Source organism: Heterodontus francisci, chromosome 33, assembly GCF_036365525.1.
Source record: "Heterodontus francisci isolate sHetFra1 chromosome 33, sHetFra1.hap1, whole genome shotgun sequence".
Taxonomy (NCBI): Eukaryota; Metazoa; Chordata; class Chondrichthyes; order Heterodontiformes; family Heterodontidae; genus Heterodontus; species Heterodontus francisci.
Window position 1 is genome coordinate 12901947 of NC_090403.1, and position 26923 is coordinate 12928869.

General features: G+C 55.2%; 1 protein-coding gene across 3 annotated transcripts in view; it reads right to left on the reverse strand.

Moving 5' to 3' along the window:
• The window catches only part of maptb (microtubule-associated protein tau b), a 554848-nt gene that overhangs the window by 194158 nt on the left and 333767 nt on the right, over nucleotides 1-26923 (reverse strand). For all 3 annotated transcript variants that reach the window (XM_068013095.1, XM_068013097.1, XM_068013094.1), the window contains one exon: nucleotides 21042-21316. In XM_068013095.1, coding sequence (XP_067869196.1) covers nucleotides 21042-21316 — 275 coding nt within the window. The remainder of the gene's footprint in view (nucleotides 1-21041; nucleotides 21317-26923) is intronic.

Consider the following 26923-nt stretch of genomic DNA (forward strand, 5'->3'; position numbering starts at 1 on the left):
ACACTATCCAATCCCTCCAACACTATCCCCTCCCTCCAATACTAACCCCTCCCTCCAACACTATCCCCTCCCTCCAAAACTAACCCCTCCCTCCAACACTAACCCCTGCCTCCAACACTAACCCCTCCCTCCAACACTATCCCCTCCCTCCAACACTAACCCCTCCCTCCGACACTATCCCCTCCCTCTGACACTAACCCCTCCCTCAAACACTAACACCTCCCTCCGACACTAAGCCCTCCCTCCGACACGAACACCTCCCTCCGACACGAACACCTCCCTCAAACACAATCCCCTCCCTCCGACACTAACCCCTCCCTCCAACACTATCCCCTCCCTCCAACACTATCCCCTCCCTCCAACACTAACCCCTCCCTCAGACACTAACCCCTGCCTCCAACACTAACACCTCCCTCAGACACTATCCCCTCCCTCCGACATTAACCCCTCCCTCCAACACTATCCAATCCCTCCAACACTATCCCCTCTCTCCAACACTAACCACTCCCTCCGACACTATCCCCTCCCTCCAACACTAACCCCTCCCTCCAACACTAACCCCTCCCTCAACACTATCACCTCCCTCCAACACTAACCCCTCCCTCCAACACTATCCCCACCCTCGGACACTAACACCTCCCTCCGACACTAACCCCTCCCTCCAACACGATCCCCTCCCTCCAACACTTTCCCCTCCCACCAACACTAACACCTCCCTCCGACACTAACCCCTCCCTCCAACACTATCCCCACCCTCGGACACTAACACCTCCCTCCGACACTAAACCCTCCCTCCAACACTATCCCCTCCCTCCAACACTATCCCCTCGCTAAAACACTAACCCCTCCCTCCAACACTATCCCCTCCCTCCAACACTAACCCCTCCCTCCAACACTAACCCCTCCCTCCACCACGAACCCCTCCCTCCAACACTATCCCCTCCCTCCAACACTAACCCCTCCCTCCGACACTATACCCTCCCTCCGACACTAACCCCTCCCTCCAACACTAACACCTCCCTCCGACACTAACGCCTCCCTCCGACACTAACCCCTCCCTCCAACACTATCCCCTCCCTCCTACACTTTCCCCTCCCTCCAACTCTAACCCCACCCTCCAACACTAACACCTCCCTCCGAGACTAACACCTCATTCAAACACTATCCCCTCCCTCCGACACTAAACCCTCCCTCCAACACTAACCCCTCCCTCCAACACTAACACCTCCCTCCGATACTAACCCCTCCCTCCGAAACTAACCCCTCCCTCCAACACTATCCCCTCCCTCCAACACTAACCCCTCCCTCCAACACTAACCCCTCCCTCCAAAACTAACCACTCCCTCCAACACGAACCCTCCTCCCTCCAACAGTAACCCCTCCCTCCAACACTAACACCTCCCTCCAACACGATCCCCTCCCTCCGACACGAAGCCCTCCCTCCGACACTAACCCCTCCCTCCAACACTATCCCCTCCCTCCAACACTAACCCCACCCTCCAACAATATCCCCTCCCTCCAACACTAAACCCTCCCTCCAACACTAACCCCTCCCTCCAACACTATCCCCTCCCTCCAACACTAAACCCTCCCTCCAACACTATCCCCTCCCTCCGACACTAACCCCTCCCTCCAACACTATCCCCTCCCTCCAACACTTTCCCCTCCCTCCAACACTAACCCCTCCCTCCAACACTAACACCTCCCTCTGACACTAACCCCTCCCTCCAACACTATCCCCTCCTTCCGACACAAACCCCTCCCTCCGAGACTAACCCCTCCCTCCAACACTAACACCTCCCTCCGACACTAACACCTCCCTCCAAAACTATCCCCTCCCTCCAACACTAACCACTCCCTCCAACACTAACCCTCCTCCCTCCAACCTTAACCCCTCCCTCCAACACTAACCCCTCCCTCCGACACTCACACCTCCCTCCGACACTAACCCCTCCCGCCGACACTAATCCCTCCCTCCAACACTAACCCTCCTCCCTCCAACACGAACCCCTCCCTCCAACACTAACCCCTCCCTCCGACACTAACACCTCCCTTCAGCACGAACCCCTCCCTCCGACACTAACACCTCCCTCCAATACTGACCCCCCCCTCGGACACTAACTCCTCCCTCCAACACTATCCCCTCCTTCCAACACTATCCCCTCCCTACAGCACTAACCCCTCCCTCCGACACTATCACCTCCCTCCAGCACGAACCCCTCCCTCCGACACTAACACCTCCCTCCAATACTGACCCCCCCCTCGGACACGAACCCCTCACTCCGACACTAACCCCACCCTCCAACACTAACACCTCTCTCCGACACTAACACCTTCCTCCAACACGATCCCCTCCCTCCGACACTAACCCCTCCCTCCAACACTAACCCTCCTCCCTCCAGCAATAACACCTCCCTCCAACACTAACCACTCCCTCCGACACTAACACATCACTCCAACGCTAACCCCTCCCTCGGACACTAACACCTCCCTCCAAAACTATCCCCTCCCTCTGACACTAACCCCTCCCTCCAACACTTTCCCCTCCCTCCAACACTATCCCCTCCCTCCAACACTAACCCCTCCCTCCGACACTAACCCCTCCCGCTGACACAAACACCTCCCTCCAACACTAACCCCTCCCTCCGACACTATCCCCTCCCTCTGACACAAATGCCTCCCTCCAACACTAACACCTCCCTCCGACACTAACACCTCCCTCCGACACTAACCTCTCACTCCAACACTATCCCCTCCCTCCAACACTAACACCTCCCTCCAACACTAACCCTCCTCCCTCCAACACTAACCCCTCCATCTGACACTAACCTCTCACTCCAACACTATCCCCTCCCTCCAACACTAACACCTCCCTCCGACACTAACCCTCCTCCCTCCAACACTAACCCCTCCCGCCAACAGTAACCCCTCCCGCTGACACAAACACCTCCCTCCAACACTATCCCCTCCCTCCAACACTAACCCCTTCCTCCGACACTAACCCCTCCCGCTGACACAAACACCTCCCTCCAACACTAACCCCTCCCTCCGACACTATCCCCTCCCTCTGACACAAATGCCTCCCTCCAACACTAACACCTCCCTCCGACACTAACACCTCCCTCCGACACTAACCTCTCACTCCAACACTATCCCCTCCCTCCAACACTAACACCTCCCTCCAACACTAACCCTCCTCCCTCCAACACTAACCCCTCCATCTGACACTAACCTCTTACTCCACTATCCCCTCCCTCCAACACTAACACCTCCCTCCGACACTAACCCTCCTCCCTCCAACACTAACACCTCCCTCCGACACTAATCCTCCTCCCTCGACACTAACCCCTCCCTCCAACACTAACCCCTCCCTCCAACACTAACCCTCCTGCCTCCAACACTAACCCCTCCCTCCAACACTATCCCCTCCCTCCAAAACTAACCCCTCCCTCCAACACTAACCCCTGCCTCCAACACTAACCCCTCCCTCCAACACTATCCCCTCCCTCCAACACTAACCCCTCCCTCCGACACTATCCCCTCCCTCTGACACTAACCCATCCCTCAAACACTAACACCTCCCTCCGACACTAAGCCCTCCCTCCGACACGAACACCTCCCTCCGACACGAACACCTCCCTCAAACACAATCCCCTCCCTCCGACACTAACCCCTCCCTCCAACACTATCCCCTCCCTCCAACACTATCCCCTCCCTCCAACACTAACCCCTCCCTCAGACACTAACCCCTGCCTCCAACACTAACACCTCCCTCAGACACTATCCCCTCCCTCCGACACTAACCCCTCCCTCCAACACTATCCAATCCCTCCAACACTATCCCCTCTCTCCAACACTAACCACTCCCTCCGACACTATCCCCTCCCTCCAACACTAACCCCTCCCTCCAACAATAACCCCTCCCTCAACACTATCACCTCCCTCCAACACTAACCCCTCCCTCCAACACTATCCCCACCCTCGGACACTAACACCTCCCTCCGACACTAACCCCTCCCTCCAACACGATCCCCTCCCTCCAACACTTTCCCCTCCCACCAACACTAACACCTCCCTCCGACACTAACCCCTCCCTCCAACACTATCCCCACCCTCGGACACTAACACCTCCCTCCGACACTAAACCCTCCCTCCAACACTATCCCCTCCCTCCAACACTATCCCCTCGCTAAAACACTAACCCCTCCCTCCAACACTATCCCCTCCCTCCAACACTAACCCCTCCCTCCAACACTAACCCCTCCCTCCACCACGAACCCCTCCCTCCAACACTATCCCCTCCCTCCAACACTAACCCCTCCCTCCGACACTATACCCTCCCTCCGACACTAACCCCTCCCTCCAACACTAACACCTCCCTCCGACACTAACGCCTCCCTCCGACACTAACCCCTCCCTCCAACACTATCCCCTCCCTCCTACACTTTCCCCTCCCTCCAACTCTAACCCCTCCCTCCAACACTATCCCCTCCCTCCTACACTTTCCCCTCCCTCCAACTCTAACCCCACCCTCCAACATTAACACCTCCCTCCGAGACTAACACCTCATTCAAACACTATCCCCTCCCTCCGACACTAAACCCTCCCTCCAACACTAACCCCTCCCTCCAACACTAACACCTCCCTCCGATACTAACCCCTCCCTCCGAAACTAACCCCTCCCTCCAACACTATCCCCTCCCTCCAACACTAACCCCTCCCTCCAACACTAACCCCTCCCTCCAAAACTAACCACTCCCTCCAACACGAACCCTCCTCCCTCCAACAGTAACCCCTCCCTCCAACACTAACACCTCCCTCCAACACGATCCCCTCCCTCCGACACGAAGCCCTCCCTCCGACACTAACACCTCCCTCCAACACTATCCCCTCCCTCCAACACTAACCCCACCCTCCAACAATATCCCCTCCCTCCAACACTAAACCCTCCCTCCAACACTAACCCCTCCCTCCAACACTATCCCCTCCCTCCAACACTAAACCCTCCCTCCAACACTATCCCCTCCCTCCGACACTAACCCCTCCCTCCAACACTATCCCCTCCCTCCAACACTTTCCCCTCCCTCCAACACTAACCCCTCCCTCCAACACTAACACCTCCCTCTGACACTAACCCCTCCCTCCAACACTATCCCCTCCTTCCGACACAAACCCCTCCCTCCGACACTAACCCCTCCCTCCAACACTAACACCTCCCTCCGACACTAACACCTCCCTCCAAAACTATCCCCTCCCTCCAACACTAACCACTCCCTCCAACACTAACCCTCCTCCCTCCAACCTTAACCCCTCCCTCCAACACTAACCCCTCCCTCCGACACTCACACCTCCCTCCGACACTAACCCCTCCCGCCGACACTAATCCCTCCCTCCAACACTAACCCTCCTCCCTCCAACACGAACCCCTCCCTCCAACACTAACCCCTCCCTCCGACACTAACACCTCCCTTCAGCACGAACCCCTCCCTCCGACACTAACACCTCCCTCCAATACTGACCCCCCCCTCGGACACTAACTCCTCCCTCCAACACTATCCCCTCCTTCCAACACTATCCCCTCCCTACAGCACTAACCCCTCCCTCCGACACTATCACCTCCCTCCAGCACGAACCCCTCCCTCCGACACTAACACCTCCCTCCAATACTGACCCCCCCCTCGGACACGAACCCCTCACTCCGACACTAACCCCACCCTCCAACACTAACACCTCTCTCCGACACTAACACCTTCCTCCAACACTATCCCCTCCCTCCGACACTAACCCCTCCCTCCAACACTAACCCTCCTCCCTCCAGCAATAACACCTCCCTCCAACACTAACCACTCCCTCCGACACTAACACATCACTCCAACGCTAACCCCTCCCTCGGACACTAACACCTCCCTCCAAAACTATCCCCTCCCTCTGACACTAACCCCTCCCTCCAACACTTTCCCCTCCCTCCAACACTATCCCCTCCCTCCAACACTAACCCCTCCCGCCAACAGTAACCCCTCCCGCTGACACAAACACCTCCCTCCAACACTATCCCCTCCCTCCAACACTAACCCCTCCCTCCGACACTAACCCCTCCCGCTGACACAAACACCTCCCTCCAACACTAACCCCTCCCTCCGACACTATCCCCTCCCTCTGACACAAATGCCTCCCTCCAACACTAACACCTCCCTCCGACACTAACACCTCCCTCCGACACTAACCTCTCACTCCAACACTATCCCCTCCCTCCAACACTAACACCTCCCTCCAACACTAACCCTCCTCCCTCCAACACTAACCCCTCCATCTGACACTAACCTCTCACTCCAACACTATCCCCTCCCTCCAACACTAACACCTCCCTCCGACACTAACCCTCCTCCCTCCAACACTAACCCCTCCCGCCAACAGTAACCCCTCCCGCTGACACAAACACCTCCCTCCAACACTATCCCCTCCCTCCAACACTAACCCCTTCCTCCGACACTAACCCCTCCCGCTGACACAAACACCTCCCTCCAACACTAACCCCTCCCTCCGACACTATCCCCTCCCTCTGACACAAATGCCTCCCTCCAACACTAACACCTCCCTCCGACACTAACACCTCCCTCCGACACTAACCTCTCACTCCAACACTATCCCCTCCCTCCAACACTAACACCTCCCTCCAACACTAACCCTCCTCCCTCCAACACTAACCCCTCCATCTGACACTAACCTCTCACTCCACTATCCCCTCCCTCCAACACTAACACCTCCCTCCGACACTAACCCTCCTCCCTCCAACACTAACACCTCCCTCCGACACTAATCCTCCACCCTCGACACTAACCCCTCCCTCCAACACTAACCCCTCCCTCCAACACTAACCCTCCTGCCTCCAACACTAACTCCTCCCTCCGACACTAACCTCTCCCTCCAGCACTAACCCCTCCCTCCAACACTAACACCTCCCTCCAACACTAACACCTCCCTCTGACACTAACCCCTCCCTCTGACACAAACACCTCCATCCAACACTAACCCCTCCCTCCGCACTAACCCCTCCCTCCAACACTAACCCCTCCCTCCAAAACTAACCACTCCCTCCAACACGAGCCCTCCTCCCTCCAACAGTAACCCCTCCATCCAACACTAAACCGTCCCTCCAACACTAACACCTCCCTCCAACACGATCCCCTCCCTCCGACACTAACCCCTCCCTCCAACACTATTCCCTCCCTCCAACACTATCCCCTCCCTCCAACACTAACCCCTCCCTCCAACACTAACCCCTCCCTCCGACACTAACCCCTCCCTCCAATACTAACACCACCCTCCAAAACTAACCCCTCCTCCCTCCACCACTAACCGTTCCCTCCAACACTAACCCCTCCCTCGGACACTAACCCCTCCCTCCGACACTATCCCCTTCCTCCAACACTAACCCCTCCCTCCGACACTAACTCCTCTCTACAACACTAACCCCTCCCTCCAACACTAACACCTCCCTCCAACACTGACCCTCCTCCCTCCAACACTAACCCCTCCCTCCGACACTAACCCCTCCCTCCAACACTATCACTCCTCCCTCCGACAATAACTCCTCCCTCCAACACTAACACTCCTCCCTCCAACACTAACCCCTCTATCCGACACTAACCCCTCCCTCCTACACTATCCCCTCCCTCCAACACTAACCCCTCCCTCCAACACTAACCCACGACCCTCCAACACTATCCCCTCCCTCCAACACTATCGCCTCCCTCCAACACTAACACCTCCCTCCGACACTAACCCTCCTCCCTCCAACACTAACCCCTCCCTCGAGACTAACCCCTCCCTCCAACACTAACCCTCCTCCCTCCAACACTAACCCCTCCCTCCAACACTAACCCTCCGCCCTCCAGCTCTAACCCCTCCCTCCGACACTAACCCCTCCCTCCGACACTATCCCCGCCCTCCAAGACTAACTCCTCCCTCCGACACTAACCCCTCCCTGGTCACTAGCCCTTCCCTCCGACACTAACCCTCCTCCCTCCAACACTAACCCCTCCCTCCGACACTAACCCCACCCTCCAACACTATGCCCTCCCTCCAACACTATCCCCTCCCTCCAACACTAACACCTCCCTCCGACACTAACCCTCCTCCCTCCGGCACTAACCCCTCCCTCCAACACTAACCCCTCCCTCCAACCCTAACCCTCCTCCCTCCAACACTATCCCCTCCCTCCAACACTAACTCCTCCCTCCAACACTAACACCTCCCTCCAACACTAACTCTCTTCCCTCCAACACTATCCCCTCCCTCCAACACTAACCCTCCTCCCTCCAACACTAACACCTCCCTCCAACACTAACTGCTTCCTCCGACACTAACCCCTGCCTCCAACACTAACACCTCCCTCCAACACTAACCCTCCTCCCTCCAACACTATCCCCTCCCTCCAACACTAACCCTCCTCCCTCCAACACTAACACCTCCCTCCAACACTAACCCCTACCTCCGACACTATCCCCTCCCTCCGACACTAACCCCTCCCTCCAACACTAACACCTCCCTCCGACACTAACCCCTCCCTCCGACACTAACCCCTCCCTCCAACACTATCCCCTCCCTCCTACACTTTCCCCTCCCTCCAAATCTAACCCCTCCCTCCAACACTAACACCTCCCTCCGACACTAACCCTTCACTCCGACACTAACCCCTCCCTCCAACACTATCCCCTCCCTCCTACACTTTCCCCTCCCTCCAAATCTAACCCCTCCCTCCAACACTAACCCCTCCCTCCAACACAAACCCCTCCCTCCAACACTATCCCCTCCTTCCGACACTAACCCCTCCCTCCGACACTAACCCCTCCCTCCAACACTAACACCTCCCTCCGACACTAACACCTCCCTCCGACACTCTCACCTCCCTCCAAAACTATCCCCTCCCTCCAACACTAACCCCTCCCTCCAACACTAACCCTCCACCCTCCAACACTATCCCCTCCCTCCAACACTATCGCCTCCCTCCAACACTAACACCTCCCTCCGACACTAACCCTCCTCCCTCCAACACTAACCCCTCCCTCGACACTAACCCCTCCCTCCAACACTAACCCTCCTCCCTCTAACAGTAACCCCTCCCTCCAACACTAGCCCCTCCCTCCGACACTCACACCTCCCTCCGACACTAACACCTCCCTCCAGCACGAACCCCACCCTCCGACACTAACACCTCCCTCCAATACTGACCCCTCACTCGGACACTAACTCCTCCCTCCAACACTATCCCCTCCTTCCAACACTATCCCCTCCCTACAGCACTAACCCCTCCCTCCAACACTAACCCCTCCCTCCGACACTAACCCCTCACTCCGACACTAACCCCACACTCCAACACTAACACCTCTCTCCAACACTAACACCTCCCTCCAACACAATCCACTCCCTCCGACACTAACCCCTCCCTCCAACACTAACCCTCCTCCCTCCAACAATAACCCCTCCCTCCAACACTAACCCATCCCTCCAACACTAACACCTCCCTCCAACACGATCCCCTCCCTCCGACACTAACCCCTCCCTCCAACACTATTCCCTCCCTCCAACACTATCCCCTCCCTCCAACACTAACCCCTCCCTCCAACACTAACCCCTCCCTCCGACACTAACCCCTCCCTCCAATACTAACACCTCCCTCCAAAACTAACCCCTCCTCCCTCCACCACTAACCCCTCCCTCCAACACTAACCCCTCCCTCTGACACTAACCCCTCCCTCCGACACTATCCCCTTTCTCCAAAACTAACCCCTACCTCCGACACTAACTCCTCTCTCGAACACTAACCCCTCCCTCCAACACTGACCCTCCTCCCTCCAACACTAACCCCTCCCTCCGACACTAACCCCTCCCTCCAACACTAACCCACCTCCCTCCAACACTAACCCCTCCCTCCGACACTGACCCCTCCCTCCAACACTATCCCCTTCCTCCAACATAACCCCTCCCTCCAACACTATCGCTCCTCCCTCCGACAATAACCCCTCCCTCCAACACTAACACTCCTCCCTCCAACACTAACCCCTCTATCCGACACTCACCCCTCCCTCCTACACTATCCCCTCCCTCCAACACTAACCCCTCCTGCCAACACTAACCCTCCACCCTCCAACACTAACCCCTCCCTCCAACACTATCGCCTCCCTCCAACACTCACACCTCCCTCCGACACTAACCCTCCTCCTTCCAACACTAACCCCTCCCTCGACACTAACCCCTCACTCCAACACTAACTCTCCTCCCTCCAACACTAACCCCTCCCTCGACACTAACCCCTCCCTCCAACACTAACCCTCCTCCCTCCAACACTAACACCTCCCTCCAACACTAACCCTCCTCCCTCCGACACTAACCCCTCCCTCCGACACTAACCCCACCCTCCAACACTATGCCCTCCCTCCAAAACTATCCCCTCCCTCCGACACTAACACCTCCCTCCGACACTAACCCTCCTCCCTCTGGCACTAACCCCTCCCTCCAACACTAACCCCTCCCTCCAACACTAACCCCTACCTCCAACACTAACTCTCCTCCCTCCAACACTATCCCCTCCCTCCAACACTAACTCCTCCCTCCAACACTAACACCTCCCTCCAACAGTAACTCTCTTCCCTCCAACACTATCCCCTCCCTCCAACACTAACCCTCCTCCCTCTAACACTAACACCTCCCTCCAACACTAACACCTCCCTCCAACACTAACCCTCCTCCCTCCAACACTAACCCCTCCATCTGACACTAACCTCTCACTCCAACACTATCCCCTCCCTCCAACACTAACACCTCCCTCCGACACTAACCCTCCTCCCTCCAACACTAACACCTCCCTCCAACACTAACCCCTCCCTCCGCACTAACCCCTCCCTCCAACACTAACCCCTCCCTCCAAAACTAACCACTCCCTCCAACACGAACCCTCCTCCCTCCAACACTAACACCTCCCTCCAACACTAACCCCTCCCTCCGCACTAACCCCTCCCTCCAACGCTAACCCCTCTCTCCGACACTAACCCCTCCCTCCAACACTATCCCCTTCCTCCAACATAACCCCTCCCTCCAACAGTATCCCTCCTCCCTCCGACAATAACCCCTCCCTCCAACACTAACACTCCTCCCTCCAACACTAACCCCTCTATCCGACACTAACCCCTCCCTCCTACACTATCCCCTCCCTCCAACACTAACCCCTCCCTCCAACACTAACCCTCCACCACTATCCCCTCCCTCCAACACTATCGCCTCCCTCCAACACTAACACCTCCCCCCGACACTAACCCTCCTCCCTCCAACACTAACCCCTCCCTCGACACTAACCCCTCCCTCCAACACTAACCCTCCTCCCTCCAACACTAACCCCTCCCTCCAACACTCACCCCTCCCTCCAACACTAACCCTCCGCCCTCCAACTCTAACCCCTCCCTCCGACACTAACCCCTCCCTCCAACACTAACACCTCCCTCCAACACTAACCCTCCTCCCTCCGACACTAACCCCTCCCTCGTCACTAACCCTTCCCTCCGACACTAACCCTCCTCCCTCCAACACTAACCCCTCCCTCCGACACTAACCCCACCCTCCAACACTATGCCCTCCCTCCAACACTATCCCCTCCCTCCAACACTAACACCTCCCTCCGACACTAACCCTCCTCCCTCCGGCACTAACCCCTCCCTCCAACACTAACCCCTCCCTCCAACACTAACCCCACCCTCCAACACTAACCCTCCTCCCTCCAACACTATGCCCTCCCTCCAACACTAACTCCTCCCTCCAACACTAACACCTCCCTCCAACACTAACTCTCTTCCCTCCAACACTATCCCCTCCCTCCAACACTAACCCTCCTCCCTCTAACACTAACACCTCCCTCCAACACTAACACCTCCCTCCAACACTAACCCTCCTCCCTCCAACACTAACCCCTCCATCTGACACTAACCTCTCACTCCAACACTATCCCCTCCCTCCAACGCTAACACCTCCCTCCGACACTAACCCTCCTCCCTCCAACACTAACACCTCCCTCCGACACTAACCCTCCTCCCTCAACACTAACCCCTCCCTCCAACACGAACCCCTCCCTCCAACACTAACCCTCCTGCCTCCAACACTAACTCCTCCCTCCGACACTAACCTCTCCCTCCGACACTAACCCCTCCCTCCAACACTAACACCTCCCTCCAACACTAACACCTCCCTCCGACACTAACCCCTCCCTCTGACACAAACACCTCCCTCCAACACTAACCCCTCCCTCCGCAATAACCCCTCCCTCCAACACTAACCCCTCCCTCCAAAACTAACCACCCCCTCCAACACGAACCCTCCTCCCTCCAACAGTAACCCCTCCATCCAACACTAACCCATCCCTCCAACACTAACACCTCCCTCCAACACGATCCCCTCCCTCCGACACTAACCCCTCCCTCCAACACTATTCCCTCCCTCCAACACTATCCCCTCCCTCCAACACTAACCCCTCCCTCCAACACTAACCCCTCCCTCCGACACTAACCCCTCCCTCCAATACTAACACCTCCCTCCAAAACTAACCCCTCCTCCCTCCACCACTAACCCCTCCCTCCAACACTAACCCCTCCCTCCGACACTAACCCTTCCCTCCGACACTATCCCCTTCCTCCAACACTAACCCCTCCCTCCGACACTAACTCCTCTCTCCAACACTAACCTCTCCCTCCAACACTAACACCTCCCTCCAACACTGACCCTCCTCCCTCCAACACTAACCCCTCCCTCCGACACTAACCCCTCCCTCCAACACTAACCCTCCTCCCTCCAACACTAACCCCTCCCTCCGACACTAACCCCTCCCTCCAACACTATCCCCTTCCTCCAACATAACCCCTCCCTCCAACACGATCCCTCCTCCCTCCCACAATAACCCCTCCCTCCAACACTAACACTCCTCCCTCCAACACTAACCCCTCTATCCGACACTAACCCCTCCCTCCTACACTATCCCCTCCCTCCAACACTAACCCCTCCCTCCAACACTAACCCTCCACCCTCCAACACTATCCCCTCCCTCCAACACTATCGCCTCCCTCCAACACTAACACCTCCCTCCGACACTAACCCTCCTCCCTCCAACACTAACCCCTCCCTCGACACTAACCCCTCCCTCCAACACTAACCCTCCTCCCTCCAACAGTAACCCCTCCCTCCAACACTCACCCCTCCCTCCAACACTAACCCTCCGCCCTCCAACTCTAACCCCTCCCTCCGACACTAACCACTCCCTTCAACACTAACCCCTCCCTCCAACACGATCCCTCCTCCCTCCGACAATAACCCCTCCCTCCAACACTAACACTCCTCCCTCCAACACTAACCCCTCTATCCGACACTAACCCCTCCCTCCTACACTATCCCCTCCCTCCAACACTAACCCCTCCCTCCAACACTAACCCTCCACCCTCCAACACTATCCCCTCCCTCCAACACTATCGCCTCCCTCCAACACTAACACCTCCCTCCGACACTAACCCTCCTCCCTCCAACACTAACCCCTCCCTCGACACTAACCCCTCCCTCCAACACTAACCCTCCTCCCTCCAACACTATCCCCGCCCTCCAAGACTAACTCCTCCCTCCGACACTAACCCCTCCCTCGTCACTAACCCTTCCCTCCGACACTAACCCTCCTCCCTCCAACACTAACCCCTCCCTCCGACACTAACCCCACCCTCCAACACTATGCCCTCCCTCCAACACTATCCCCTCCCTCCAACACTAACACCTCCCTCCGACACTAACCCTCCTCCCTCCGGCACTAACCCCTCCCTCCGACACTATCCCCGCCCTCCAAGACTAACTCCTCCCTCCGACACTAACCCCTCCCTCGTCACTAAACCTTCCCTCCGACACTAACCCTCCTCGCTCCAACACTAACCCCTCCCTCCGACACTAACCCCACCCTCCAACACTATGCCCTCCCTCCAACACTATCCCCTCCCTCCAACACTAACACCTGCCTCTGACACTAACCCTCCTCCCTCCGGCACTAACCCCTCCCTCCAACACTAACACCTCCCTCCAACACTAACCCTCCTCCCTCCAACACTATCCCATCCCTCCAACACTAACTCCTCCCTCCAACACTAACACCTCCCTCCAACACTAACTCTCTTCCCTCCAACACTAACCCCTCCTGCCAACACTAACCCTCCACCCTCCAACACTAACCCCTCTATCCGACACTAACCCCTCCCTCCTACACTATCCCCTCCCTCCAACACTAACCCCTCCCTCCAACACTAACCCTCCACCACTATCCCCTCCCTCCAACACTATCGCCTCCCTCCAACACTAACACCTCCCCCCGACACTAACCCTCCTCCCTCCAACACTAACCCCTCCCTCGACACTAACCCCTCCCTCCAACACTAACCCTCCTCCCTCCAACACTAACCCCTCCCTCCAACACTCACCCCTCCCTCCAACACTAACCCTCCGCCCTCCAACTCTAACCCCTCCCTCCGACACTAACCCCTCCCTCCAACACTAACACCTCCCTCCAACACTAACCCTCCTCCCTCCGACACTAACCCCTCCCTCGTCACTAACCCTTCCCTCCGACACTAACCCTCCTCCCTCCAACACTAACCCCTCCCTCCGACACTAACCCCACCCTCCAACACTATGCCCTCCCTCCAACACTATCCCCTCCCTCCAACACTAACACCTCCCTCCGACACTAACCCTCCTCCCTCCGGCACTAACCCCTCCCTCCAACACTAACCCCTCCCTCCAACACTAACCCCTACCTCCAACACTAACCCTCCTCCCTCCAACACTATGCCCTCCCTCCAACACTAACTCCTCCCTCCAACACTAACACCTCCCTCCAACACTAACTCTCTTCCCTCCAACACTATCCCCTCCCTCCAACACTAACCCTCCTCCCTCTAACACTAACACCTCCCTCCAACACTAACACCTCCCTCCAACACTAACCCTCCTCCCTCCAACACTAACCCCTCCATCTGACACTAACCTCTCACTCCAACACTATCCCCTCCCTCCAACGCTAACACCTCCCTCCGACACTAACCCTCCTCCCTCCAACACTAACACCTCCCTCCGACACTAACCCTCCTCCCTCAACACTAACCCCTCCCTCCAACACTAACCCCTCCCTCCAACACTAACCCTCCTGCCTCCAACACTAACTCCTCCCTCCGACACTAACCTCTCCCTCCGACACTAACCCCTCCCTCCAACACTAACACCTCCCTCCAACACTAACACCTCCCTCCGACACTAACCCCTCCCTCTGACACAAACACCTCCCTCCAACACTAACCCCTCCCTCCGCACTAACCCCTCCCTCCAACACTAACCCCTCCCTCCAAAACTAACCACCCCCTCCAACACGAACCCTCCTCCCTCCAACAGTAACCCCTCCATCCAACACTAACCCATCCCTCCAACACTAACACCTCCCTCCAACACGATCCCCTCCCTCCGACACTAACCCCTCCCTCCAACACTATTCCCTCCCTCCAACACTATCCCCTCCCTCCAACACTAACCCCTCCCTCCAACACTAACCCCTCCCTCCGACACTAACCCCTCCCTCCAATACTAACACCTCCCTCCAAAACTAACCCCTCCTCCCTCCACCACTAACCCCTCCCTCCAACACTAACCCCTCCCTCCGACACTAACCCTTCCCTCCGACACTATCCCCTTCCTCCAACACTAACCCCTCCCTCCGACACTAACTCCTCTCTCCAACACTAACCTCTCCCTCCAACACTAACACCTCCCTCCAACACTGACCCTCCTCCCTCCAACACTAACCCCTCCCTCCGACACTAACCCCTCCCTCCAACACTAACCCTCCTCCCTCCAACACTAACCCCTCCCTCCGACACTAACCCCTCCCTCCAACACTATCCCCTTCCTCCAACATAACCCCTCCCTCCAACACGATCCCTCCTCCCTCCCACAATAACCCCTCCCTCCAACACCAACACTCCTCCCTCCAACACTAACCCCTCTATCCGACACTAACCCCTCCCTCCTACACTATCCCCTCCCTCCAACACTAACCCCTCCCTCCAACACTAACCCTCCACCCTCCAACACTATCCCCTCCCTCCAACACTATCGCCTCCCTCCAACACTAACACCTCCCTCCGACACTAACCCTCCTCCCTCCAACACTAACCCCTCCCTCGACACTAACCCCTCCCTCCAACACTAACCCTCCTCCCTCCAACAGTAACCCCTCCCTCCAACACTCACCCCTCCCTCCAACACTAACCCTCCGCCCTCCAACTCTAACCCCTCCCTCCGACACTAACCACTCCCTTCAACACTAACCCCTCCCTCCAACACGATCCCTCCTCCCTCCGACAATAACCCCTCCCTCCAACACTAACACTCCTCCCTCCAACACTAACCCCTCTATCCGACACTAACCCCTCCCTCCTACACTATCCCCTCCCTCCAACACTAACCCCTCCCTCCAACACTAACCCTCCACCCTCCAACACTATCCCCTCCCTCCAACACTATCGCCTCCCTCCAACACTAACACCTCCCTCCGACACTAACCCTCCTCCCTCCAACACTAACCCCTCCCTCGACACTAACCCCTCCCTCCAACACTAACCCTCCTCCCTCCAACACTATCCCCGCCCTCCAAGACTAACTCCTCCCTCCGACACTAACCCCTCCCTCGTCACTAACCCTTCCCTCCGACACTAACCCTCCTCCCTCCAACACTAACCCCTCCCTCCGACACTAACCCCACCCTCCAACACTATGCCCTCCCTCCAACACTATCCCCTCCCTCCAACACTAACACCTCCCTCCGACACTAACCCTCCTCCCTCCGGCACTAACCCCTCCCTCCGACACTATCCCCGCCCTCCAAGACTAACTCCTCCCTCCGACACTAACCCCTCCCTCGTCACTAAACCTTCCCTCCGACACTAACCCTCCTCGCTCCAACACTAACCCCTCCCTCCGACACTAACCCCACCCTCCAACACTATGCCCTCCCTCCAACACTATCCCCTCCCTCCAACACTAACACCTGCCTCTGACACTAACCCTCCTCCCTCCGGCACTAACCCCTCCCTCCAACACTAACACCTCCCTCCAACACTAACCCTCCTCCCTCCAACACTATCCCATCCCTCCAACACTAACTCCTCCCTCCAACACTAACACCTCCCTCCAACACTAACTCTCTTCCCTCCAACACTATCCCCTCCCTCCAACACTAACCCTCCTCCCTCGAACACTAACACCTCCCTCCAACACTAATCCCTCCCTCCGACACTAACCCCTCCCTCCAACACTAACCCATCCCTCCGACACTATCCCCTCCTTCCGACACTATCCCCTCCCTCCAACACTAACCCTCCTCCCTCCAACACTATCCCCTCCCTCCAACACTAACCCTCCTTCCTCCAACACTCACACCTCCCTCCAACACTAACCCCTCCCTCCGACACTAACCCCTCCCTCCAACATTAACCCCTCCCTCCAACACTAACACATCCCTCCAAAACTAACCCCTCCTCCCTCCAACACTAACCGCTCCCTCCAACACTAACCCCTCCCTCAGACACTAACCCGTCCCTCCGACACTAACACCTTCCTCCGACACTAACCCTCCTCCCTCCGGCACTAACCTCTCCCTTCGACACGAACCCCTCCCTCCAACACTAACCCTCCTCCCTCCAACACTAACCCCTCCCTCCGACACTAACCCCTCCCTCCAACACTATCCCCTTCCTCCAACATAACCCCTCCCTCCAACACTAACCCCTCCCTCCAACACTAACACCTCCCTCCAAATCTAACCCCTCCTCCCTCCGACACTAACCCGTCCCTCCGACACTAACACCTTCCTCTGACACTAACCCTCCTCCCTCCGACAATAACCGCTCCCTCCAACACTAACACTCCTCCCTCCAACACTAACCCCTCTATCCGACACTAACCCCTCCCTCCTACACTATCCCCTCCCTCCAACACTAACCCCTCCCTCCATCACTAACCCTCCACCCTCCAACACTATCCCCTGCCTCCAACACTATCGCCTCCCTCCAACACTAACACCTCCCTCCGACACGAACCCTCCTCCCTCCAACACAAACCCCTCCCTCGACACTAACCCCTCCCTCCAACACTAACCCTCCTCCCTCCAACACTAACCCCTCCCTCCAACACTCACCCCTCCCTCCAACACTAACCCTCCGCCCTCCAACTCTAACCCCTCCCTCCGACACTAACCCCTCCCTCCAACACTAACACCTCCCTCCAACACTAACCCTCCTCCCTCCGACACTAACCCCTCCCTCCGACACTATCCCCGCCCTCCAAGACTAACTCCTCCCTCCGACACAAACCCCACCCTCCAACACTATGCCCTCCCTCCAACACTATCCCCTCCCTCCAACACTAACACCTCCCTCCGACACTAACCCTCCTCCCTCCGGCACTAACCCCTCCCTCCAACATTAACCCCTCCCTCCAACACTAACCCTCCTCCCTCCAACACTATCCCCTCCCTCCAACACTAACTCCTCCCTCCAACACTAACACCTCCCTCCGACACTAACCCCTCCCTCCGACACTATCCCCTCCCTCCAACACTAACCCTCCTCCCTCCAACACTATCCCCTCCCTCCAACACTAACCCTCCTCCCTCCAACACTCACACCTCCCTCCAACACTAACCCCTCCCTCCGACACTAACCCCTCCCTCCAACACTAACCCCTCCCTCCAACACTAACACCTCCCTCCAAAACTAACCCCTCCTCCCTCCAACACTAACCGCTCCCTCCAACACTAACCCCTCCCTCCGACACTAACCCGTTCCTCCGACACTAACACCTTCCTCCGACACTAACCCTCCTCCCTCCGGCACTAACCTCTCCCTCCGACACGAACCCCTCCCTCGACACTAACCCCTCACTCCAACACTAATACTCCTCCCTCCAACACTAACCCTCCCTCCAACACTAACCCTCCTCCCTCCGGCACTAACCCCTCCCTCTGACATTAACCCCTCCCTCGACACAAACCCCTCCCTCCAACACTAACCCTCCTCCCTCCAACACTAACCCTCCTCCCTCCAACACTAACCCCCCCTCCAACAGTAACAGCTCCCTCCAAAACTAATCCTTCCTCCCTCCAACGCTAACCCCTCCTCCCTCTAACACTAATCCCTCCATCTCTAATCCCTCCTCCCTCCATCTCTAACCCCTCCCTCCGACACTAACCCCTCCCTCCGACACTAACCCCTCCCTCCGACACTAGCCCTCCTCCCTCCGGCACTAACCTCTTCCTCCGACACGAACCCCTCCCTCGACACTAACCCCTCCCTCCAACACTAATACTCCTCCCTCCAACACTAACCCCTCCCTCCAACACTAACCCTCCTCCCTCCGGCACTAACCCCTCCCTCCGACACTAACCCCTCCCTCGACACTAACCCCTCCCTCCAACACTAACCCTCCTCCCTCCAACACTAACCCCTCCCTCCAACACTAACAGCTCCCTCCAAAACTAATCCCTCCTCCCTCCAACACTAACCCCTCCTCCCTCTAACACTAATCCCTCCATCTCTAATCCCTCCGCCCTCCATCTCTAACCCCTCCCTCCAACACTAACCCTCCTCCTTCCAACACTAACCCTCCTCCCTCCAACACTAACCCTCCTCCCTCCAACACTAACCCCTCCCTCCAACACTAATCCCTCCATCTCTAACCCCTCCTCCCTCCATCTCTAACCCCTCCATCTCCAACACTAACCCCTCCCTCCAACACTAAACCCTCCATCTCTAACCCCTCCTCCCTCCATCTCTAACCCCCTCCCTCCAACACTAACCCTTCCTCCCTCCAACACTAATCCCTCCATCTCTAACCCCTCCTCCCTCCATCTCTAACCCCTCCTCCATCTCTCCATCTCTAACCCCTCCCTCCAACACTAACCCCCACTTCAACATTAACCCCTCCTCCATCCATCTCTCACCCCTCCTGCTTCCATCTCTCCATCTCTAACCCCCTCCCTCCATCTCTTCATCTTTCCATCTCCAACCTTCTCCCTCCATCTCTAACTCCTCAGCCATATGGTCTATTCCTGCTCCTATTCCTTATGTTCACATGTTAGTCCATTTTTTTCCATCCATCTCTAACCCCTTATCTTGTTTCTCTCTCCATCCCTAACCTCTTGTTCTATTTCTCTCCCCCTCTCTCTAACCTCTTGACCTGTTTCTTTCTCTCCATCTCTAACCCTCATACTGTTCCTTTCTGTCCCTTTCTAACCCCTCCTTTCCCTCCATCTCGAGCCCTTTGCCCCATTACTCTCCCTCCATTATTCAGCACATTGTCGATACATAGTATTTACAGCACAGAGTGAGGCCATTCAGCCCACTGGGTGTTTGTGCTCCACATGGGCCTCCTCCCCTTCTTTGCCTAATCCCATCAACATATCCTATTCTTTTCTTCCTTGTGTATTTATCTAGCTTCGACATAAATGCATCTATATTATTCACCTCAACTACTTGGAGTAATGAGTTCCAAATTCTGACCGGTCTCTCCTGAATTCCCTATTGGATTTATTACTGACTGTATTATATTGATGGCCTCTAGTTCTGGTTTCATTTGCAAGAGGAAAATTCTTCTCTACATCTACCCTATCAACTCAATAATAATGTTAAAGACCTCCGTCTTCTCTTGCCCAGAGAAATGAACCCCAGCCTGTTGAAATTTTCCTGATGGGTTTAGCCTCTCAGTTCTGGAATTGTTCAGAATAATCCGTGTGTGATTTAACCATGGTTCTGTATGAGTTTAACACAGCTTCTCTGCTTTTCAATTCTATCCCTATCGAAATGACCTCCAGGACATGTTTACTTCTGAATTCCCGATTGGTTTGGTCTGATGCTTCTCTCCGTCTCTCTCTGCCCTGAGCAGCAGCCCTATAGATTATGAAAGTTGAGAGTATGGACAATTACCTTGCCCCCACCAGGGGAATGTTTAATGTTGTCTGTTGATCCGATCTTTGATTTGACGCTCTTCAGATCTGGCATGGGCACGGCGACAGCAGCAGTCCGTGTCTTGGAAGCTGCCGGTGATTTCGGAGGAGTGCGCACAATAGCCACTTTCTTTACTTCTTTGGTTGCTCCTGCAGGCTGCTGGGAAGGTGTGCGGGAGCGGCTGCTGGGTGTCCCGGGAGTGCCTGGGCTGCTGCACCCACTACCACTGGCTCCTGGTTTAACTGCTGAATCTCCTGAGAACCAAGACAGAAAAAATACATTGGAACAAAATAATAAAAATGATTCTTTTCAGTTGCTATTTTCCCCACATCTGAAGATGCTGCAGTTTTGGCAGCAGTTTCACAGACGCTGGCACTCACTGGGGTACAGTTACAGGCGCTGGCACTCACTGGAGTACAGTTACAGATGCTGGCACTCACTGGAGTACAGTTACAGATGCTGGCACTCACTGGAGTACAGTTACAGACACTGACACTCACTCGAGTACATTATAGACACTGGCACTCACTGGAGTACAGTTACAGATGCTGGCACTCACTGGAGTACAGTTACAGATGCTGGCACTCACTGGAGTACAGTTACAGACACTGACACTCACTCGAGTACATTATAGACACTGGCACTCACTGGGGTACAGTTACAGATGCTGGCACACACTGGAGTACAGTTATAGACACTGCCACTCACTGGAGTACAGTTACAGACACTGCTACTCACTGGAGTACATTATAAACACAGGCACTCACTGGGGCACAGTTACAGATGATGGCACACACTGGGGTACAGTTACAGACGCTGGAACTCAGTGGAGTACAGTTACAGAAACTGGCACTCACTGGAGTACAGTTACAAACTCTGCCACTCACTGGGATACAGTTACAGACACTGGCACTCACTGGAGGACAGTAATAGACACTGCCACTAACTGGAGTTCATAACAGACACTGGCACTCACTGGGGTACAGTTACAGATGCTGGCACTCACTGGAGTACAGTTATAGACGCTGGCACACAGTGGAGTACAGTTACAGACACTGGCACTCACTGGAGTACAGTTACAGACACTGCCACTCACTGGAGTACAGTTACAGATGCTGCATTCACTGGAGTACAGTTACAGACACTGCCACTCACTGGAGTACAGTTACAGACACTGCCACTCACTGGGGTACAGTTAGAGACACTGCCACTCACTGGAGTACAGTTACAGATGCTGGCAATCACTGGAGTACAGTTACAGCCGCTGGCACTCAGTGGAATTCAGTTATAGACACTGGCACTCACTGGAGTACAGTTACAGACACTGCCACTCACTGCAGTACAGTTACAGACACTGGCACTCATTGGGGTACAGTTACAGACACTGGCACTCAGTGGAGTACAGTTACAGACGCTGGCACTCAGTGGAGTACAGTTACAGACACTGGCACTCAATGGAGTACAGTTACAGATGGTGGCACTCAGTGGAGTTCAGTTACAGACACTGGCACTCACTGGAGTACAGTTACAGACACTGGCAATCAGTGGAGTACAGTTACACACACTGCCACTCACAGGGGTACAGTTACAGACACTGGCACTCAGTAGAGTACAGTTACAGACGCTGGCATTCACTGGAGTACTGTTACAGGCACTGGCATTCACTGGAGTACAGAAACAGATGCTGCCACTCACTGGAGTACAGTTACAGACGCTGGCACTCACTGGAGTACAGTTACAGACGCTGGCACTCTGTGGAGTACAGTTACAGACACCGGCACTCACTGGAGTACAGTTACAGATGAATGGCACTCAGTGGAGTACAGTTACAGACACTGGCACTCACTGGGGTACAGTTACAGCTGCTGGCCCTCACTGGAGTACAGATACAGACGCTGGCACTCTGTGGAGTGCAGTTACAGACACCGGTACTCACTGGGGTACAGTTACAGACACCGGCACTCACTGGGGTACAGTTACAGACGCTGGCACTCAGTGGGGTACAGTTACAGACGCTGGCACTCAGTGGAGTAAAGTTACAGACACTAGCACTCACTGGGGTACAGTTACAGACACTGGCACTCACTAGAGTACAGTTAGAGACACTGCCACTCACTGGAGTACAGTTACAGATGAATGGCACCCAGTGGAGTACAGTTACAGACACTGGCACTCGCTGGGGTACAGTTACAGACGCTGGCACCCAGTGGAGTACAGTTACAGACACTGGCAGTCACTGGTGTACATTAACAGACATTGCCAGTCACTGGAGTACATTCACAGCTACTGGCACTCACTGGAGTACAGTTACCAACACTGCCACTCACTGGAGTACAGATACAGACACTGCCACTCAGAGGGGTACAGTTACAGATGCTGGCACTCAGTGGAATACAGTTACAGACACTGGCATTCAGTGGAGTACAGATACAGACACTGCGACTCACTGGGGTACAGATACAGACACTGCCACTCACTGAAGTACAGTTACAGACACTGGCACTCATTGCGTTACAGTTACAGATACCGCCACTCACTGGAGTACAGTTACAGACACTGGAACTCAGTGGAGTACAGTTACAGATGCAGGCACTCAGTGGAGTACAGTTAGAGACACTGCCACTCACTGGGGTACAGTAACAGATACTGCCACTCACTGGAGTACAGTTACAGACACTGGAACTCAGTGGAGTACAGTCACAGATACTGGCACTCAGTGGAGTACAGTTATAGATGCTGCCACTCACTGGAGTACAGTTACAGACACTGGCACTCACTGGAGTACAGTTACAGATGCTGCCAATCACTGGAGTACAGTAACAGACACTGGCACACACTGGAGTACAGATACAGACACTGACACTCACTGGGGTACAGATTACAGATGCTGCCACTCACTGGTGTATAGTTAAAGACACTGGCACTCACTGGAGTACAGATACAGATGCTGACACTCACTGGAGTACAGTTTTAGACACTGGCACTCACTGGAGTACAGATACAGATGCTGCCACTCACTGGAGTACAGTTTCAGACACGGCCACGCACTGGAGTGCAGTTACAGACACCGGCACTCACTGGGGTACAGTTACAGACACTGGCACTCATTGAAGTACAGATACAAATGCTGCCAATCACTGGAGTACAGTTACAGAGACTGCCACTCACTGGAGTGCAGTTACAGACACCGGCAATCACTGGGGTACAGTTACAGACGCTGGCACTCAGTGGAGTACAGTTACAGACACTGGCACTCATTGGAGAACAGTTACAGATGCTGGCAATCACTGGAGTACAGTTACAGATGCTGGCACTCACTGGGGTACAGTTACAGACGCTGGCACTCAGTGGATTACAGTAACTGACGCTGGCACCCAGTGGAGTACAGATACAGACACTGGCCCTCACTGGGTTACAGTTACAGACACTGCCACTCACTGGAGTACAGTTACAGATGCTGGCACTCGGTGGAGTACAGTTACAGACGGTGGATCTCACTGGGGTACAGTAACAGACACTGCCACTCACTGGAGTACAGTTACAGATGCTGGCACTCACTGGGGTACAGTTGCAGACGCTGGCACTCAGTGGAGTACAGTTACAGACACTGGCACTCACTGGGTTACAGTTACAGACACTGTCACTCTCTGGAGTACAGTTACAGATGCTGGCACTCGGTGGAGTACAGTTACAGACGCTGGATCTCACTGGAGTACAGTTAAAGACACTGCCACTCATTGGAGTACAGTTACAGATGCTGGAACTCAGTGGAGTACAGTTACAGAATCTGGAACTCAGTGGAGTACAGTTACAGACACTGGCACTCACTGGGGTACAGTTACAGACGCTGGCACTCAGTGGAGTACAGTTACAGACACTGGCACTCACTGGGGTACAGTTACAGACACTGCCACTCACTGGAGTACAGTTACAGACACTGCCACTCAGTGGAGTACAGTTACAGACACTGGCAAGCACTGGGGTACAGATACAGACGCTGGCACTCAGTGGAATACAGTAACAGACGCTGGCACCCAGTGGAGTACAGTTGCAGACATTGGCACTCACTGGGGTACAGTTACAGACACTGCAAGTCACTGGAGTACAGTTAAAGATACTGGCATTCACTGGAGTACAGTCACAAACAATGCCTCTCACTGCAGTACAGTTACAGACGCTGGCACTCAGTGGCGTACAGTTACAGACACTGCCACTCACTGGAGAACAGTTACAGACACTGCCATTCACTGGAGTACAGTTACAGATGAATGGCATTCAGTGGAGTACAGTTACAGACACTGGCACTCACTGGGGTACAGTTACAGACGCTGGCACTCAGTGGAGTATAGTAACAGATGCTGGCACCCAGTGGAGTACAGTTACAGACACTGGCACTCACTGGGGTACATTTACAGACACTGCCAGTCACTGGAGTACAGTTACAGATACTGGCACTCACTGGAGTACAGTTACAGACACTGCCACTCACTGGAGTACAGATACAGATACTGCCACTCACTGGGGTACAGATACAGACACTGACATTCACTGGGGTACAGTTACCGACACTGGCACTCATTGCGGTACAGTTACAGATCCTGCCACTCACTGGAGTGCATTTACAGATGCTGGCACTCAGTGGAGTACAGTTAGAGACACTGGAACTCAGTGGAGTACAGTTACAGACGCTGGCACTCTGTGTAGTACAGTTACAGACTCTGGCACTCAGTGGAGTACAGATACAGACACCGCGAGTCACTGGGGTACAGATACAGACACTGCCATTCACTGGGCTACAGTTACAGATGCTGTCACTCAGTGGAGTACAGTTGCAGACACTGCCACTCATTGGGGTACAGTTACAGACACTGCCACTCACTGGAGTACAGATACAGAAAATGCCACGCACTGGAGTACAGTTACAGACACTGGCACTCAATGAAGTACAGTTGCAGACACTGGAACTCAGTGAAGTACAGTTACAGATGCTGCCACTCACTGGAGTACAGTTACAGGCACTGGCACTTATTGGAGTACAGTTACAGAGACTGGCACTCACTGGAGTACAGTTACAGATGCTGCCACTCACTGGAGTACAGTTACAGTCACTGGCAATCACTGGAGTACAGATACAGACACTGAACCTCACTGGGGTCCAGATGACAGATACTGACACTCACCGAAGTACAGTTACAGACACTGGCACTCAATGGAGTACAATTACAGAGACTGGCACTCACTGGAGTACAGTTACAGATGCTGCCACTCACTGGAGTACAGATACAGTCACTGGCACTCACTGGAGTACAGATGCAGACACTGACACTCACTGGGGTACAGATTACAGATACTGCCACGCACTGGAGTATAGTTAAAGACACTGACACTCACTGGAGTACAGTTACAGATGCTGCCAATCACTGGAGTACAGTAACAGACACTGGCACACACTGGAGTACAGATACAGACACTGACACTCACTGGGGTACAGATTACAGATGCTGCCACTCACTGGTGTATAGTTAAAGACACTGGCACTCACTGGAGTACAGATACAGATGCTGACACTCACTGGAGTACAGTTTTAGACACTGGCACTCACTGGAGTACAGATACAGATGCTGCCACTCACTGGAGTACAGTTTCAGACACGGCCACGCACTGGAGTGCAGTTACAGACACCGGCACTCACTGGGGTACAGTTACAGACACTGGCACTCATTGAAGTACAGATACAAATGCTGCCAATCACTGGAGTACAGTTACAGAGACTGCCACTCACTGGAGTGCAGTTACAGACACCGGCAATCACTGGGGTACAGTTACAGACGCTGGCACTCAGTGGAGTACAGTTACAGACA